This window comes from Alosa alosa, chromosome 14 (genome assembly GCF_017589495.1).
Source record: "Alosa alosa isolate M-15738 ecotype Scorff River chromosome 14, AALO_Geno_1.1, whole genome shotgun sequence".
Lineage (NCBI taxonomy): Eukaryota > Metazoa > Chordata > Actinopteri > Clupeiformes > Clupeidae > Alosa > Alosa alosa.
In genome coordinates this window covers 10,801,061-10,815,735 of record NC_063202.1, presented here as the reverse complement: position 1 = coordinate 10,815,735, position 14,675 = coordinate 10,801,061, and the positions used below count along the sequence as shown (strand labels likewise).

The 14,675-nt window shown below is 41.1% G+C and overlaps 1 protein-coding gene across 6 annotated transcripts; it reads left to right on the top strand.

The window, feature by feature from the left end:
• The first annotated feature begins 1,427 nt into the window (after nucleotides 1-1,427).
• On the top strand, nucleotides 1,428-13,629 carry LOC125306769 (troponin T, fast skeletal muscle isoforms-like). 6 transcript variants are annotated; one of them, XM_048262292.1, is made up of 16 exons: nucleotides 1,428-1,552; nucleotides 3,166-3,202; nucleotides 3,425-3,438; nucleotides 4,254-4,268; nucleotides 5,385-5,549; nucleotides 6,985-7,002; nucleotides 7,335-7,355; nucleotides 8,031-8,049; nucleotides 8,273-8,318; nucleotides 8,428-8,544; nucleotides 8,740-8,817; nucleotides 8,942-9,055; nucleotides 9,576-9,685; nucleotides 10,117-10,207; nucleotides 11,605-11,645; nucleotides 13,266-13,629. In XM_048262292.1, the coding sequence occupies exons 2-16, from the start codon at nucleotides 3,186-3,188 to the stop codon at nucleotides 13,300-13,302; spliced, it is 903 nt and encodes a 300-aa protein (XP_048118249.1). In that variant the 5' UTR covers nucleotides 1,428-1,552; nucleotides 3,166-3,185; the 3' UTR covers nucleotides 13,303-13,629. The 6 variants fall into 6 exon arrangements, with proteins under 6 accessions (XP_048118249.1, XP_048118248.1, XP_048118250.1 ...); XM_048262291.1 differs by lacking the exon at nucleotides 11,605-11,645 and adding an exon at nucleotides 10,758-10,798 and having other exon boundaries at nucleotides 1,434-1,552; XM_048262293.1 differs by lacking the exons at nucleotides 4,254-4,268; nucleotides 11,605-11,645 and adding an exon at nucleotides 10,758-10,798 and having other exon boundaries at nucleotides 1,434-1,552.
• Nucleotides 13,630-14,675: the final 1,046 nt, after the last annotated feature.

Sequence of the window (14,675 nt, the reverse complement as noted above, 5' to 3'; positions counted from 1 at the left end):
TTTTAACAATGCCTTAATGTATCCCTATATCCCCATATTGTCTACACTTGTTCAGTAAATATATTTGTTTATTATTAATGGACATAATTTGAACTAAAAAACTATGGACTAGAATGAAAGTCAAATCATTCAAATAGTTTGACACACTACAGTACATGAATCAGATGTATTATGTTGACTGGCACTAGGTTATAGTAGCTATTTACATGTGAATAACAATTGGTGTGCATTAATGGGAAACAATTTAAATAAAGTACATTTTACATGCACACAGTTTGATCCCCTTAATCTGTGTTCATGTCAAATGATTCTACAGTGACTTCACTGTGATTATTCCTTAGTAATCTTGCTTTGTAAAATTGTCCCCGAAGAGTACGCATCGGGAAAAAAGCGTGGAATAATTTACCGTACATTTCAGAGATTGTAAATCACTGTTAACAGATTTGAACTTGACCTCAGAGAATTTGATCTCTGGTCATAGGGTAACCTTTAAGCTGCCTCATTATAATGTTATTTTCAACAGTTGAATGACATTGACGACAGTAGACATAACCCCCTATCACAATCTTTTTAGCTTTAGATGTCTTTTACTTCAAGTGATTACACATTGACAACTTCTATCATTGTACCATACAGCATAATTATCTCTTGTTTGCTCTGGAACGATATGTTAGTACAAGTGCTGCCAATCATTAAAACTGTCATGGATCAACACCTATGAAAAAAACTGGTGACAAAATATGAATTGTGAGCTACACTTTGATTCTTTCAGTGAAGACAGTGTCACACATATTCCTGGCCTCATGCATCAGTGATTTTGTTTTACTTGTTGAGAATGCAGTTCATGTATTTTTGATCATACAGTATAGAATATTGCCTGTGTACAAACTGTGTACCAACCTGGTCTATATGTATACAATGCAATACAACGCAAGCCATCACCTGTGTATATACCAACTTGGTTTATATGTGTTATACAATACAAGCCATTTCAAACATCATATCTGCCTGAAAATATTTTTTACAAATTTTTACGTGTATAACACATCTAAGAAACAGCAACCCACAGGTCTATTTACACTATCAGTATCCAGTATCAATCGATTTATGCCTAGTTGTCTGCATTGACCAGGTCCATGTCCTTACGGCCTCTTGGCTAAAATAAACAGAGGCATTATTCAAATGCCAACCTCATGTGTAGCAGTATATTGCTGCCTGTCTGTCTCAAACATCATTTGCTTGAGTACCCCTTGGACTAATTTTTGCTTGCCTTGTATTGCGACAAATATAGCCACTGGCCATCTCGCCTTTCCAAACTTGAGCCTCCTTCCATCCAGCACATTCTACCCATCTCCTTATTCAGTGCCAGAGGAGAAGATGTCTCCTACCCCCCCTGTGCACACCCTCACTCACTCACACCCTCAGCCAATAAGGCTCCTCAGCATATCAAGTATCAGTATAACAGAAGGACTTATTCGCTGTGGGAAGTTTGCAGAACCTTACAGCCAGTCTGCGCCACCAGGACGCTCAACTTCTTTTCGGCTTTTCTGAGGTAAGAGGGGGAAAAAGAGAAAGAACCGGAATAACTCACCTGAGAGAGCTTCAGCAGGTCCATGGATAGTTAAAATACAGTAATTGGTGTTACTGTATCAGATTCTTCTTCTTTTTTTCTTCAAAGAAGCTGGTGGGTAAAATCCCTTTGCCTCACCTGCTGCCAGGTCTATTGCTCTGGCACAAGTGGCATGTTGAAAAGAGAGTAGAAGGACACATAAATCTTTTTATGAGGCGGAATTTATTAGTGCTTGGACAACTACTATTAAGTGTGATACGTTTGTAGGCAATCTGAGCCTGTTGCCTTGGACGGATTTGAAGAGGATTCAATTCTGAATTGGACATATTTCAGACATGAGTTATTGTACTGTTTGGATAGCTATTTCTGGCAGTGTCATCATTACTATTCTGCATGAAATATTAAGATACACAAAAGTTGGAAGTCTGTGAGTGGGAGCTTGGAATACTCTGATACTAAGGCATAGTTTTTTGTGCTGATGAAGAATGAACTGGACTGTTGAGTGGTTTTGGCAACGTGTTTCCGAAGAGCTGCCACAATGTATTTCAAGCTGTGGATTTACAAACAGCCACTTTGAAATCATTGCATTGTTGGGTATGACAATAGAGGCTTATCGAAGCATAGCTGATAATGACTGTAAGAGCCGCATATCCGTAGATGAGCCAATGGGGGATTGAAACAATTGGCAGGTGCCTCAGACAGTCCTAGCAATGAATCTCTCATATAATGCCACTTCACTTCCTTTTCTTGTAGTCTATAGTATCAATGGTAAATTAAAGCCATACCTGTCACTTAAAAGACAAGGAATCAAACATCTAGCACTTCTGGCCTCTCAAAAGTGTCTAAGGCAAAGTTCTTTTTTTCAGACAATTGTATAAAGAATCTCAACTCCGTAGTCCCTCGTAGAGACCGTTACATGTGTGGAGCCAATTTTATGAAAAGTTATTATCACTAGCTTCCAATTATATTATTTTCGTGGCTGCTATGACCACATACGGAAGCGTAATGGTAATTATGACAGCTATTCGGACAAAAAGGGCGTCCGCTGATGCTGAGAAATACGATCCCTAGTTAATCCTCTACAGCTGTGCTCGAGCGCTTATGGCGGGAGTCATCCGGCGGTGGCTTTTCCAACGCAGGCATCAGCCAAGCGCAATGGCGTGTCAGAAGAAACATAGGCCCTATAACAATATAAATCTTCATTTCGCTGTTTAACTTGTTTGATAAAATGGCACACAAGAAGATGTTATTACCGTGTCACCTGTGAGCACCATAGGCTGGCTACTGATAAGAAGTGGCCAAAATCACATCCTCTTGAATGTTGACAGAAACTGAAGTGTTGAAAGCACTTGAAGAACAGGTGTCCTCAGCAAAGTGCATGCGACCTTAACGAGCTCTTGAAAAGATTTCTTCTTTTTTGTGTCCTTCGCTCGTGCTTTTTCAAGATGCAGAAACCGACTTTGAAGTTGTGAAGGTTGGGAGAAGATAAACTAAGCCCATAGGCCTGCGATCTAAAAATATTATGTGATATAATTGCCTGGTTATAAACGTTGTCACATAATCATAGCCTGATGTTAATACTTTGTCATACACAGGTGTAAAGTCTTCCGTCATCATGTCTGATACTGAAGTGTAAGTATATTAATTGTCTGTTTTTCTGCTAATTGATGCATTAATTCGTCGATATGTTAATTTGTCTGTCATGGGTTTAGACAAGTAGGCCTAGGCTATTTTACATTGTTGGCCTGCGTATTGTGTAGGCTATTGATTACATTGTACAGTAAAAACTTTCTTAGACTATATTTTGCTATTATAACTAGGCCTAATTGTTTATGTCTCTGCTTTTCCCTACAGAGATCAGGTCGAGGGTAAGTTGTTTCCAGACAGTTAAACAGAGCATAATATTTGTTCATTTCTTACTGGTATATAAAACATAATTTGTATGATTTTCAACCAATTGCGTTTCCACACCACTCTGTAAACGGCTCTAGATATACGGCGTTACATCCCCCTCTACCGACGGATGTGATACACTGCAACTATGATATCTTAGCCTTTGCATTTCTGCCTTCCTACAAATCGGATACCTCCATCTGTATGCTACATTTAGTTGTAGTGGGTGTTTATGAAAATCTTTTTGGCATCACATTTTCGTCAGCCTGACTTGAATGAAGATGTGTGCCTCTTTGCTACTGTCTGTAGCAATGCAGACACTTGCGCTGATGATATCAGGAATGTATTGTAAAGGTTTTCCTGATGCATAGTCACAGGACACAGATAGGCTGTTACATATATATTTTAAAATCAATAGGCTATTGTTGATAATTCCTGGACACATATTTTGAACGCATGTATTATAATTATAGCCATTCAACATTTCTTAAGGTAACATTCAATTATGTTTAATCTGTTGTCCTGCAACTATGTCTAATAATGTTATGCTCTGCTATTATACTGCCCTCCTTAAACTGAATATGGTATGACTTGTCTTGTGGCCTAAAATTCAATGTTCTGATGCCCTTAAATGATTAAATATCAGTTTTGGAGGCCAGCATATGTGTATGCTCAGCATGACAGCATTGATACATTGTTTTTAAATCATATTATTATTAGTAGTAGTTATTTCATAGCCATAAATATTATTTAATCTTATGCATTTATTGCTCTCTTTTCGGAAATGAAGATTACGAGGGGGAAGGTAAAATCCACAGATGATTAGATCACATTAAATGTCCATACTAATTGTTGTACCACCATCCCACCCTTAATTTCAGATGTGTTTGACACTTTCTAAAATCAGTCATTGTGCTTTCATAGCATTAACACGTCTTCACTATATTCACTGTCCTGTCTGTAATGTGCATAAAGCCAATATGCAAACATACATACTCAAATAATAACAGAATAAAATGAAATATAGCCTACTTAATAAGATTAACATATCTAGCAATAGGCAAAAGCAAATGGCCTTTGATGCAGAGACAAGGTCGTCATCTCAGTGGCTGGGGTCCTATACGTACGTGCATATACGTATCCATGCTACTGAGCCCGTCTCTGGGATGATGGATATTTCTTATCAATCAAAGGCATGCTTCAGCTTCATTAACAGGGCACTTAAGTACACAGCAGGTACACACATCTCCTCATCACACCAGGACACTAGTGGTGCTTGAGACCTGCTCACCGTTTCACAGCCAAAAACACTGAGTTTCCCCCCATTTGTCAGTCCCTGGTGTTGTTTACTGTTTATGTTGTTTATGTGTCGTCACTGTGCACAATGCGTGTCGCCAACTGACATAATCTGCATGTCTGTCAGTTGCATTGCATTGCCTGTCAAACACACTAATTAAGGGTGACATATGCTTGAATGACTGGATGACTTTCTGAAACTCAAACCCTGAGGTCAAATGTAATCGGGCAATGATGAGTTAACCGTGTAAAAAACCCCACTAAAACCCAGGTATCTCCGGTATCTAGAGTATCACTTGTTCATCTAATCAACATCTTGCTTTTCTCCATGTTTGTGTGTGTTTCATTGACTCATCTTTCTTTCTCTCTCTGATGATTACTGCCAGCTGTATTGTTTCAGCAGAGCTGTTTGTGGGCCTTCCCCTTCCCCTAATCTCTCCTCTATGCTCCTCCTCTCCTCTTCTCCTCCTCCTGCTCTCCCTCTACTTACCCTTTTTCTTCTCTCCCTCCTCCTCATCGCTGACCAGTAATCTCTCTTATACTCTAATGCTTTTGCCTCTCCCTTTGGCCAGTCCCTAATATAAACCTTCCTCTCCCTGGTTGCTCGCTGCATGATGCTCTTTAGCCGAAGAGGTAGTGGAGGTAGAAGTAGCTCCCGAGGCAGAGCCAGAGCCTGAGCCTGAGCCAGAACCCGAGGTAGAACCAGAACCTGAGCCAGAACCAGAACCAGAGGTAGAACCAGAACCTGAGCCAGAGCCTGAGCCTGAGCCTGAGCCAGAGGTGCAGGAAGGTATGTGGCATGGATATTCATTCATCCTTCCCCAAAACTGTATTAAGAGGTGCAAAAAAAACAAACAAAAAAAAACAAAAAAATAGATTAACAAATGAATTAAACAAATTAAAAGACAATAATACTTGAAGACTTGTAGTGAACTGTTGTGTACCAACCTTGTAGCATCAACTACCTTGTAGCATCAACTCCCCACCCCCTGAAGTCACTAACAAACACTGGAGGTACCTCCTCTTCATAACTGCCCAGTATGAAGGAGACCTGGTGATATCTTGTACCGGGAGAATTCTCTCTGTTTGAAATGACATTGCTATTCACACCTACCATGCTCCCACAGACTGCTTCTTAGCAGCTTGTCACCAATTGTTTCTGTTTAGTGCCATGAAGATGGTGCCCAGAGTGCCTATGGTTCCTCTGAGGAAGACCACCACTAATACTGTAATTTATTCCCATTTCTAATATTACCATTGAAGCTTAATAGTTCTTAGTGTGCTTGTGACCAAGCTAAAACTCTTCCTGCTTACCCCCACACTTACAAAACAGAGAGCAGTCCTCGCGCTGTTGTCCAGCGAAGCACTGCTCTCTTCAGTTGCATTTGAAGAAAGCCAACTGCTTGTACAGACGTGTAGTTGCATGTGTTGGTGTACTCTTTGCTCTGCAGTAGACCTGAGGGTTTTAAAGCCTCTATGGGATGCTTTGGTGTTAAATGTCAGTGGTGCACATTACATGGTTACAAGCCAGTTCTGGTTTGTTTTCAATTCCTCAAAGGGACAAAGAACGGATCTGTGCATCTCCTTTTTTAGGATGTCCTCTTAAAATGTACCTGCTCAACATGCAAGATCCGTGGTGATCACCGATCACCTTAGGCCTTTACACAGAAGGGTGTCTTGTGTTCCTCCATGACCGCTCTTTACAGCATCTCAGAAGTCACCATCCCGTCATATTTCGCCCAGAGGCATCTATACGTAGCATAGCTCCAAAACGAGATCTGTGTGATTGATGCGGTATGGAGAGAATCCTGGCCATTGTAAAGACTTATTTGTCCCTCTTGAAAGTCTCCAAGCGTTACACTCCTGTCCTTTCTCTCATTACAAGAATGAAATATCTTCTTGAGAGTCGATGAGTGATATTTGAGAAGTTTATGACGTATGAAATGGACTGCCTTTTTTTTAAAAATAATTAAAAAAATGCTTTTCCTATTGAGGTGTCTTAGAGTGTGACTTGTCATAATTCATCATTAATCCATATTCAATTACGACAAATAAACCACCCTTTTCCCCCTATAGACACCTCAATATGGATTTTTAAAGCCGAGCTGAGCACTTGCAGAAGTGCCCGTCATAGCAAGTTGTATGTGAGGTAGTGGCTGTAATCACCTGTTTGAATTGCTAATGTTTTCTATTCTGCTCTTGCTTTGGACGCTTGCTGCATGCAGAGGCCTATGAAGAGGAAGGTATGTTGACACATTTCTTATGTGTGTAATATCTTATTAGCTAGAGGGGCTGTATGCCAGTCGTAGTGTGTGGGGAGGTCGAAGCCACCCCTGAGCTGGTAGATGCCTGCGTCTTCCACCGAGCAAGGTGCACTGCAAATAAAAAAAACAAAAACAAAACAACAATTCAATCAATCAATCAATCAATTGGCTGGTGTCAGATGATGATGTGCCAACATGGAGAAAGGGTGAAAGAATATAAAATGCTCACATTCTGCTTTGACCCGCGCAGTGACTTCACTGCTCATGTACTGTGTGCTTTGCTTCTCTCTTTGCATGACGCGCCAAACCAGTCGAGGAGGGAGAACAAGATGGTAGTTTGTATTTTCCTGCAAAGAACTTTTTTAAAAAAAAAAAAACAAACACTTGGTGTCGCCTTGCTTGTGTCTAGTTTTCTGTGTTGTTTTTCTTTGTTTTGTTTCTGTTTTGTTTTGTTGTTTGGTGGGTGAGGGATGGGTCAACCCAAAATGTATTCTAGTCATCATTGTGATTCTCCAATCACACCCGCATTTTTAATTTCATTGAACCAGGTTATGGTTAACATTAACATTTACATACATGAGAGCTAGGGACAAATAACTAGGTAACACACGATTCATAAAACCCTAACTGTTGCTTCAGCTTCCCTTGTTCTCTTAGTACTCAATGGAGTTGATGCTTTGATATTTGTGCACTTGTATACTGATCCACTTTTGTATAATTTGTTCATGTCTGTGTTTCAATCTATGTGCACTTTGCGTTTTTTATTTACCTCTTAACTGACTTTTGTATATTAACAGCACACAGCTGAAAGTAATACTTTACTTTCTCCATAGATTCTGTTTTAAGAGAACAGTTCCAGTACAATAAGATAACCTGAAATAACAGTCGTTGTCATCATTAACATAACACCCATCGGTAGTTGCCTGAAGGCTACACAAATTCCATTGAATGTGTGACTCTAACACTGTAACATGTCCTTCTCCCTTTTTTATTTTATTATTGATCAGAGGAGAAGCCAAAGTTCAAGTGAGTATCAAATACCAGTGGTGTAAGCAATACATTATTAGATGAAGCTGCTTAAAATTTAGGACAGTGAGTGCTTGTATGCTGTTCACACTGTCTGTCCTATTATATGCTTTAACTGAATTTATGAGTAGAGTTTGATTCATATAATACTGTATGTAGTTTAGGATAATCTCAAATGTGTAGGTGATTTGGCATTATTTAAATGTTATTTAAATGTTTCTAGGCCCAGTGCCCCCAAAATCCCTGATGGCGACAAAGTTGACTTTGATGTAAGTCAGCATTAGTTCTCCTAATGTATACGCTGAATTTAAGATGTGGATATTACACACTACAGTGGGTTGCATAAATGTGACCTTTGCCCTCTCTCTGGCACCACAGGACATCCAGAAGAAGCGTCAGAATAAGGATCTTATTGAGCTGCAGGGTCTGATCGATAATCACTTTGAGCAGAGAAAGAAGGAGGAGGAGGAGCTCATTGCTCTCAAAGAAAGAATTGTGAGGAATGACTTCTGTCGTACTCCACATGTCTTAGGAGCTTGTATGATCAGATTGGTTTCCTAATTCACTGTACTGTGTGTGTGTGTGTGCGTGTGCGTGTGTGTGTGCGTTCCTGTGTGCGTGCATGTGTGTGTGCGCGTGCGTGTGTGTGTGTGTGTGTGTGTGTGTGTGCCGGCGTGTCCAAACCCACAGGAGAAACGTAGGGCTGAGAGGGCTGAGCAGCAGAGGATTCGTGCCGAGAAGGACAAAGAGCGTCAGGCGAGACGTGAGGTGTGTGTGTGGACAACTCGCTCTGACAGACCACTCACCTGTGTACATTTATACACACACACACACACACACACACACACACACACACACATTTCTGATAGACTGCACCCTAATTGCCTTGCAGGAGGAGAGGCTGAAGAGGGAGGAGGCAGATCAAAAGAAGAAGGCTGATGAGGAGGCCAAGAAGAAGTCCGCCCTGTCCAGCATGGGCTCAAGCTACAGCAGCCATCTGCAGAAGGTCAGCCCTCGGACACTCCACTGTCCACTGTACAGACTTCACTCTCTGCATCGTCCCTTGACTTTACTGTTTACTTAGGCCTCTCTATGTTCGTGTATGTATTTTAGATAGAGATAGGTCCACCGCATAACATTAAGAGCTGGTTTCCCATACATGGATTACATCTAGTCCTAGACTAAAAGAAAATGTAAAAGAAGGATTGGATTGCATGGATTACGTATAGTCTTAGACTAAAAGAAAATCTCCATTGAAGTTAGATGAGGAGTCTAGGTTTGATCTATGTGTGGGAGGCCCATTGGGCTCTGTATGTGCCTGTATGGTTTTAGATAGAGATGTGTGGTTTTCTATATTGCTGGTATGGTTTTAGATAGAGATGTGTGGTTTTCTATATTGCTGGTATGGTTTTAGATAGAGATGTGTGGTTATCTATATTGCTGGTATGGTTTTAGATAGAGATGTGTGGTTATCTATATTGCTGGTATGGTTTTAGATAGAGATGTGTGGTTATCTATAACTGCAGGCTGAAGGAAAGAGAGGCAAGAAGCAGACAGAGAGAGAGAAGAAGAAGAAGATCCTGGCTGACAGGCGCAAGGCTCTCAACATTGATCATCTGAATGAGGACAAACTGAAGTAAGTCATTCACCTCAGCGATGATGGCTCACAGTGTTGGCACAGCTGCACAAATTACATTGGAATCAAATTACAGACATTATAGTCAGAGTATATATGATGTAATCAACAGACCATTATTTAAAAAGTATAAGTATATATAAGTATATATTCTCTTTTGATCCCGTGAGGGAAATTTGGTCTCTGCATTTATCCCAATCCTTGAATTAGTGAAACACACACAGCGCACAGTGAGGGGTTAGGTGCCTTGCTCAAGGGCACTTCAGCCGTGTCTACTGGTCGGAATTTGAACCAGCAACCCTCCGGTTACAGGTCCGCAGTGCTAACCAGTAGGCCACGGCTGCCCCACATCTAAGCTATTGCTTCAGATGGTGTTATGCTGTTGTATGCTGGTTCCCCTTGCTGAGTTTGGTTGGTGTTTGAACTGACAGGGAGAAGGCTAAGGAGCTGTGGGACTGGATGCACCAGCTGGAGTCTGAGAAGTTCGACCACATGGAGAAGCTGAAGAGGCAGAAGTATGAGGTGGGTACCCCCTACTCAGGAACACAGGAGAAGAAATGGAGCCATCAATAGTAATCAATTCCATGACATGTTATCTTATTTCAATATGAGCTGTAAATTGATGCTGTTTCCACAGCATTTTGCTCTGATGACAGATGCCGATTGATGAGTTGTGGAAATCCACTACATAGTACCCTTTGCCATCCGTACTATGGGTAGATTTACAAATGTAAACATGATGATGAAAACAAGCATCATGACACATAGAACACAATGAAAAATGCTTTTCAATATTCCTTCATAACAGCATCACGTTGGACGTTTCGGAAACACCACTCTAGTCAACAGCGAAAACTGAGTTTAAATCATTCCTTTAAATTGCAACAAGCTTAAATTTAAGTCCACTTCACAAGAATGTCCACGTATACAGATAGCGTGTATGGCGTACAACCCAAATGTATTCCTGATAACATGTACTGAAGTCCTGGTTGCAAAGGGTTCCTCTCCTAAGGCAGAGCCCCCCCACACACACACACAGCATTGAATGCAGCTGTGCTTTGATCCCCTTCAGGTTACAACACTACGTAAGAGAGTGGAGGAGCTCAGTAAATTGTAAGTAACAGAGCTCAGGTAGCTGAGCACAAGCAGGCGCATCGCTCTGTCCAGACAGCATGGCTGCCTGCATGGGATACTCTCTCAGAAGGAGAGAGCCTTGGACATGGGGGCAACAGGTCATCAAATGACGGGTGGCAGGTTCAATCCAATATAGAAACAGCTGGAGAAGCAGATTATGGCCTCACTGAAGAGTGACTATGCCTTTAAGAAAAAATTGCCACGTTGGCTCATAAAGCAAATGTGCAAATAAGGCACCTGTCTCTCAGTATAAGTTTGTAAAATACCGTAAAAAAAAAAAAACTCTCTGGGCTGGTGCCCAAGGTTTGGTGAGAACAGCCTTTTGCCCCTACAGGTAGGTGGGTGTGTACAGAGTCAGAGCGGCTAAGAATGCTTCATCAGTGCTGAGAGTATGATCCCCTTGTATGCGTATGAGCGGCACAAACAGGTTTGATGGTTCCTCCAAAGATGTGCTCGGCCATTTTTGTGAGCTGGAGAAACAAGCCAAACATACACAGTCTCCCCTGCCTCTTGCTGTTATTTGGGAGTGAGAAAGAGAACACATTAATGTTCCAAGAGAACTCCTCAGCCGAAACCACAAATCTGTGTCAGAGTTTACGCAAGGGCAGCTCGACATAGTGTGTGTGTGTGTGTGGGTTTTAGTTTCATCCAGTCTCTCAAATGTGACCCAGTTCCCAGCTGAAAGGTAGGAGCCCCCTTCAGAAGTGAAGGTGAGCAGTTCGCTGCTGTCGCACCGCACAGCCTGTGTTTATTTAAAGACTGCACTGTGAATGTGTTGCTTTCAGGTCGTCTCTCTGCGAAACCGCATTGATGAGCTGCAGAAACAGTAAGTAATGCTTCCCATCAGATCCCACACCAACTCTCCAGACGCATGGTAGACTAATGCATTTCCACAATTCTGAGAAACGCTACTGCTGCCTCTCCTGAGAAATGCATACATCATCCCTATCTAATAACTTCTGACCAGAAATAGTACTAGTCACTAGACTCACTCTCATGCACAACCACCGACCCCACCCGGACACACACACGCACACACACACCACACAACACACACACACACACACTTATGCAACATGTCAGACATAACCGCACCACACTCGCTGTGGTGAGTCTGTCATTTGCACTAAGGCCATACAAACAATGTCCTAAAGCAGCCAAAGTGAAACACTGCACCTGGAGCCAGTGGTCCATAGTCACAGCACAGACAGACCGTAAGTATTTAGGACATTTTTGTAAAAGGCATGGAAGATGTGGGTGAGACTTAGCGTACTGGCAAACCGTAGGCACTCATTCTTCTGCCGTCTACTGAACCTGGTATCCAATGCCAGGGGAGTGAGTGAATAACCTGGTTACTGTTGCCACAGCAACAGAAAGGTACTTAGAGTGCTGTCCTCATCATTACTACTTGTACCTGCTGTAATGTCAAACGGTCCTTGTGGGACATTACGGCTATCATGCTTTTGGTCCATTCCTGCTCTGTTGCCTTCCATCTGGTAAGGATCGCTCTGAAGGCAAAGAAAATTAAGCTCATAATTTGTACAAAACAAACATTTAGTACGTGTATCATGAATATAGTCTCACAACTGTTGTCATGATGAAGTAAGATGGGGTGCTGGGTAATTCGGTTGGGAAAAAAACTAAATTCTGCTCTGAGCTTGTAATTTTCTTTGCCACCTGATAGTATTATTGTGGTGTGTTAATTATTGTGATTGTGAGTAGTGCTGAGGTCTGTATCCATCTAGCTCAAATGTCCTATCCTCTCCATGACCCTTTCATTGCCCATCTCGTGTGATGAGTGATGAAAGTGTTTTGTTTTTACTTCACTAAGGAATGATGGTAAGTTTTGCATGGTATGACTGCATGACACCATGTGAGGTAACCCTGCACCATCACAGGCTCAACGTGTTCACTAATCAGAGGTTGATATACATATTGTTAGAAGCCATGTGTTTCATCAGGACATGTAGTAGGATCTCTACAGGAGCCATTGACCATAGCCATAGTTTGTGTAAGAAAGGGACAAAAACATATTGCAAAGCAAATGTTAATGGCTATTGAGATGCTTTTTAAAGTCTCTGTCAAGCATTATATTTAGATGCTTTTTAAAGTCTCTGTCAAGCATTATATTTAGATGCTTTTAAAGTCTGTCAAGCATTGTATTTAGATGCTTTTAAAGTCTCTGTCAAGACAATTTGCACACTATTATATTGCAGCATTTTTTATTTCCATCATCAATATATCAGATACTGTAGTTATAATGGATCATTGAGATAGGCAGTGTCTCTCATATTGTGTAGTGATACGATTCCATGTGACAGTGTCCAGCCCACTGCATGACACTAGAGGTCAGTGTGAGGAGCAGGACTCCCTCTGGGCCCCACTCATGGGTGTGTGTCCTCCCCCGGCTTTTCTCACTGTGTGCTCTTCTCTTGCCAAACCGTAGCAGCAAGAAGGGAGCTGCCACCCGCCGCAGAAAGTAGACTGCCAGCTCAGGAGGATGAGGCGCCGGCACGTGACCACCATGCCAGCCGGATCTCTGACCCGCCCCTCGTAGCGGCCCAGAATGCACCTCGACCCATAGCACAGAAACGACCGGCATCGGATGCCTTGGCATCTCTTTTGTGTTGTGTGAAATCCCTCCTACAGGCCTCAATCTGGAATTATAGTAGTAGTCGCCTCTGACCTGCCTCACCCAGGACTGCTGTTAGGTTCTCAAGGTGTTTTTTGTAAATAACGTTTTACTCTTCAGCTATGTCTGTTGCCCTGCTGCTGTTCGCAGTACAATAAAATCCTTCTTCTTAAAACCATGAACTTGACAGTCTTTATGTTCATATTATCTTGAACATGAAACCAAACAATATACAGGTAGGGAGTGTCTGCACTGTGGACATTGTTTAAATATTCCCATGGGAGCACACCAGAGAGTAACAATTAGCCAGAGAACAAGTAAACTGTCCATATTGCCACTACAATAAATTATATATTTTTTTCATCAAATTCTGTTCTTAATGTTTTGTTTCACTTTTCACTTGTTGAATCTAAAACCATAGCTCCATACTGGCTTACTATCTTTCTGTCAGTGCAAACTGGTGAAAGAATACTAGTGGCAAAAGATCATATTCACTTCCTATAATATTCAAGAAATACTGCTCAAAAAATTAGGGGAACACTTACAGTTTTCCACAATTGTTCAAACACATTTTTTTTAAACCTTCCACCCTTTTCTCCATTCTCAAACTACATTCACAGAATGTCTAACAGTTCTTGCAAAATAAAACACTCGCCTCAAAAGTTTTACTTGTGCTCAGAACCAAACAGTGTCAGAGTACCGATACAGTGTATGGTTGAAGTGTTCCCTTAGTTTTTTTTAAACAGTATTAGCCTACAAAAGGTTCACACGCAAAACCCTGTAAACGCCTGTAAAAAATAAGATAACGATGTTGAGTGAATGCTCTCCACACAGTATACGTTAATCAAACAATTTCGCTTCAAAAACCACTAAATACCTCTCTGTTCCTGGTCGGAAATATTGATTTGTGGGCCAAAACCTATAGGAGCCAGACAAAATGATCATTTAAAAGAAAAGTGATCAGACGGATTTAAAGGGTTTTGTATTTGAACTATTACATATTTCATATATGTCATATATTTATATTGTATGTTTATGTTCTCTGGTGATTTCTGGTTATCTCTTTGTCTGTTGTCTGATTTATCAAACACTGTTATCATTGTAGCTAGGTTGTGCTAGGTATTTTTAAATATAATGTTGATTTTATATTCTAATAATATGGTCACGATGAATAATTCTGATTGGCTGTTGATTAAAAATCCAGATGCCTGATTTAAAAGAGGA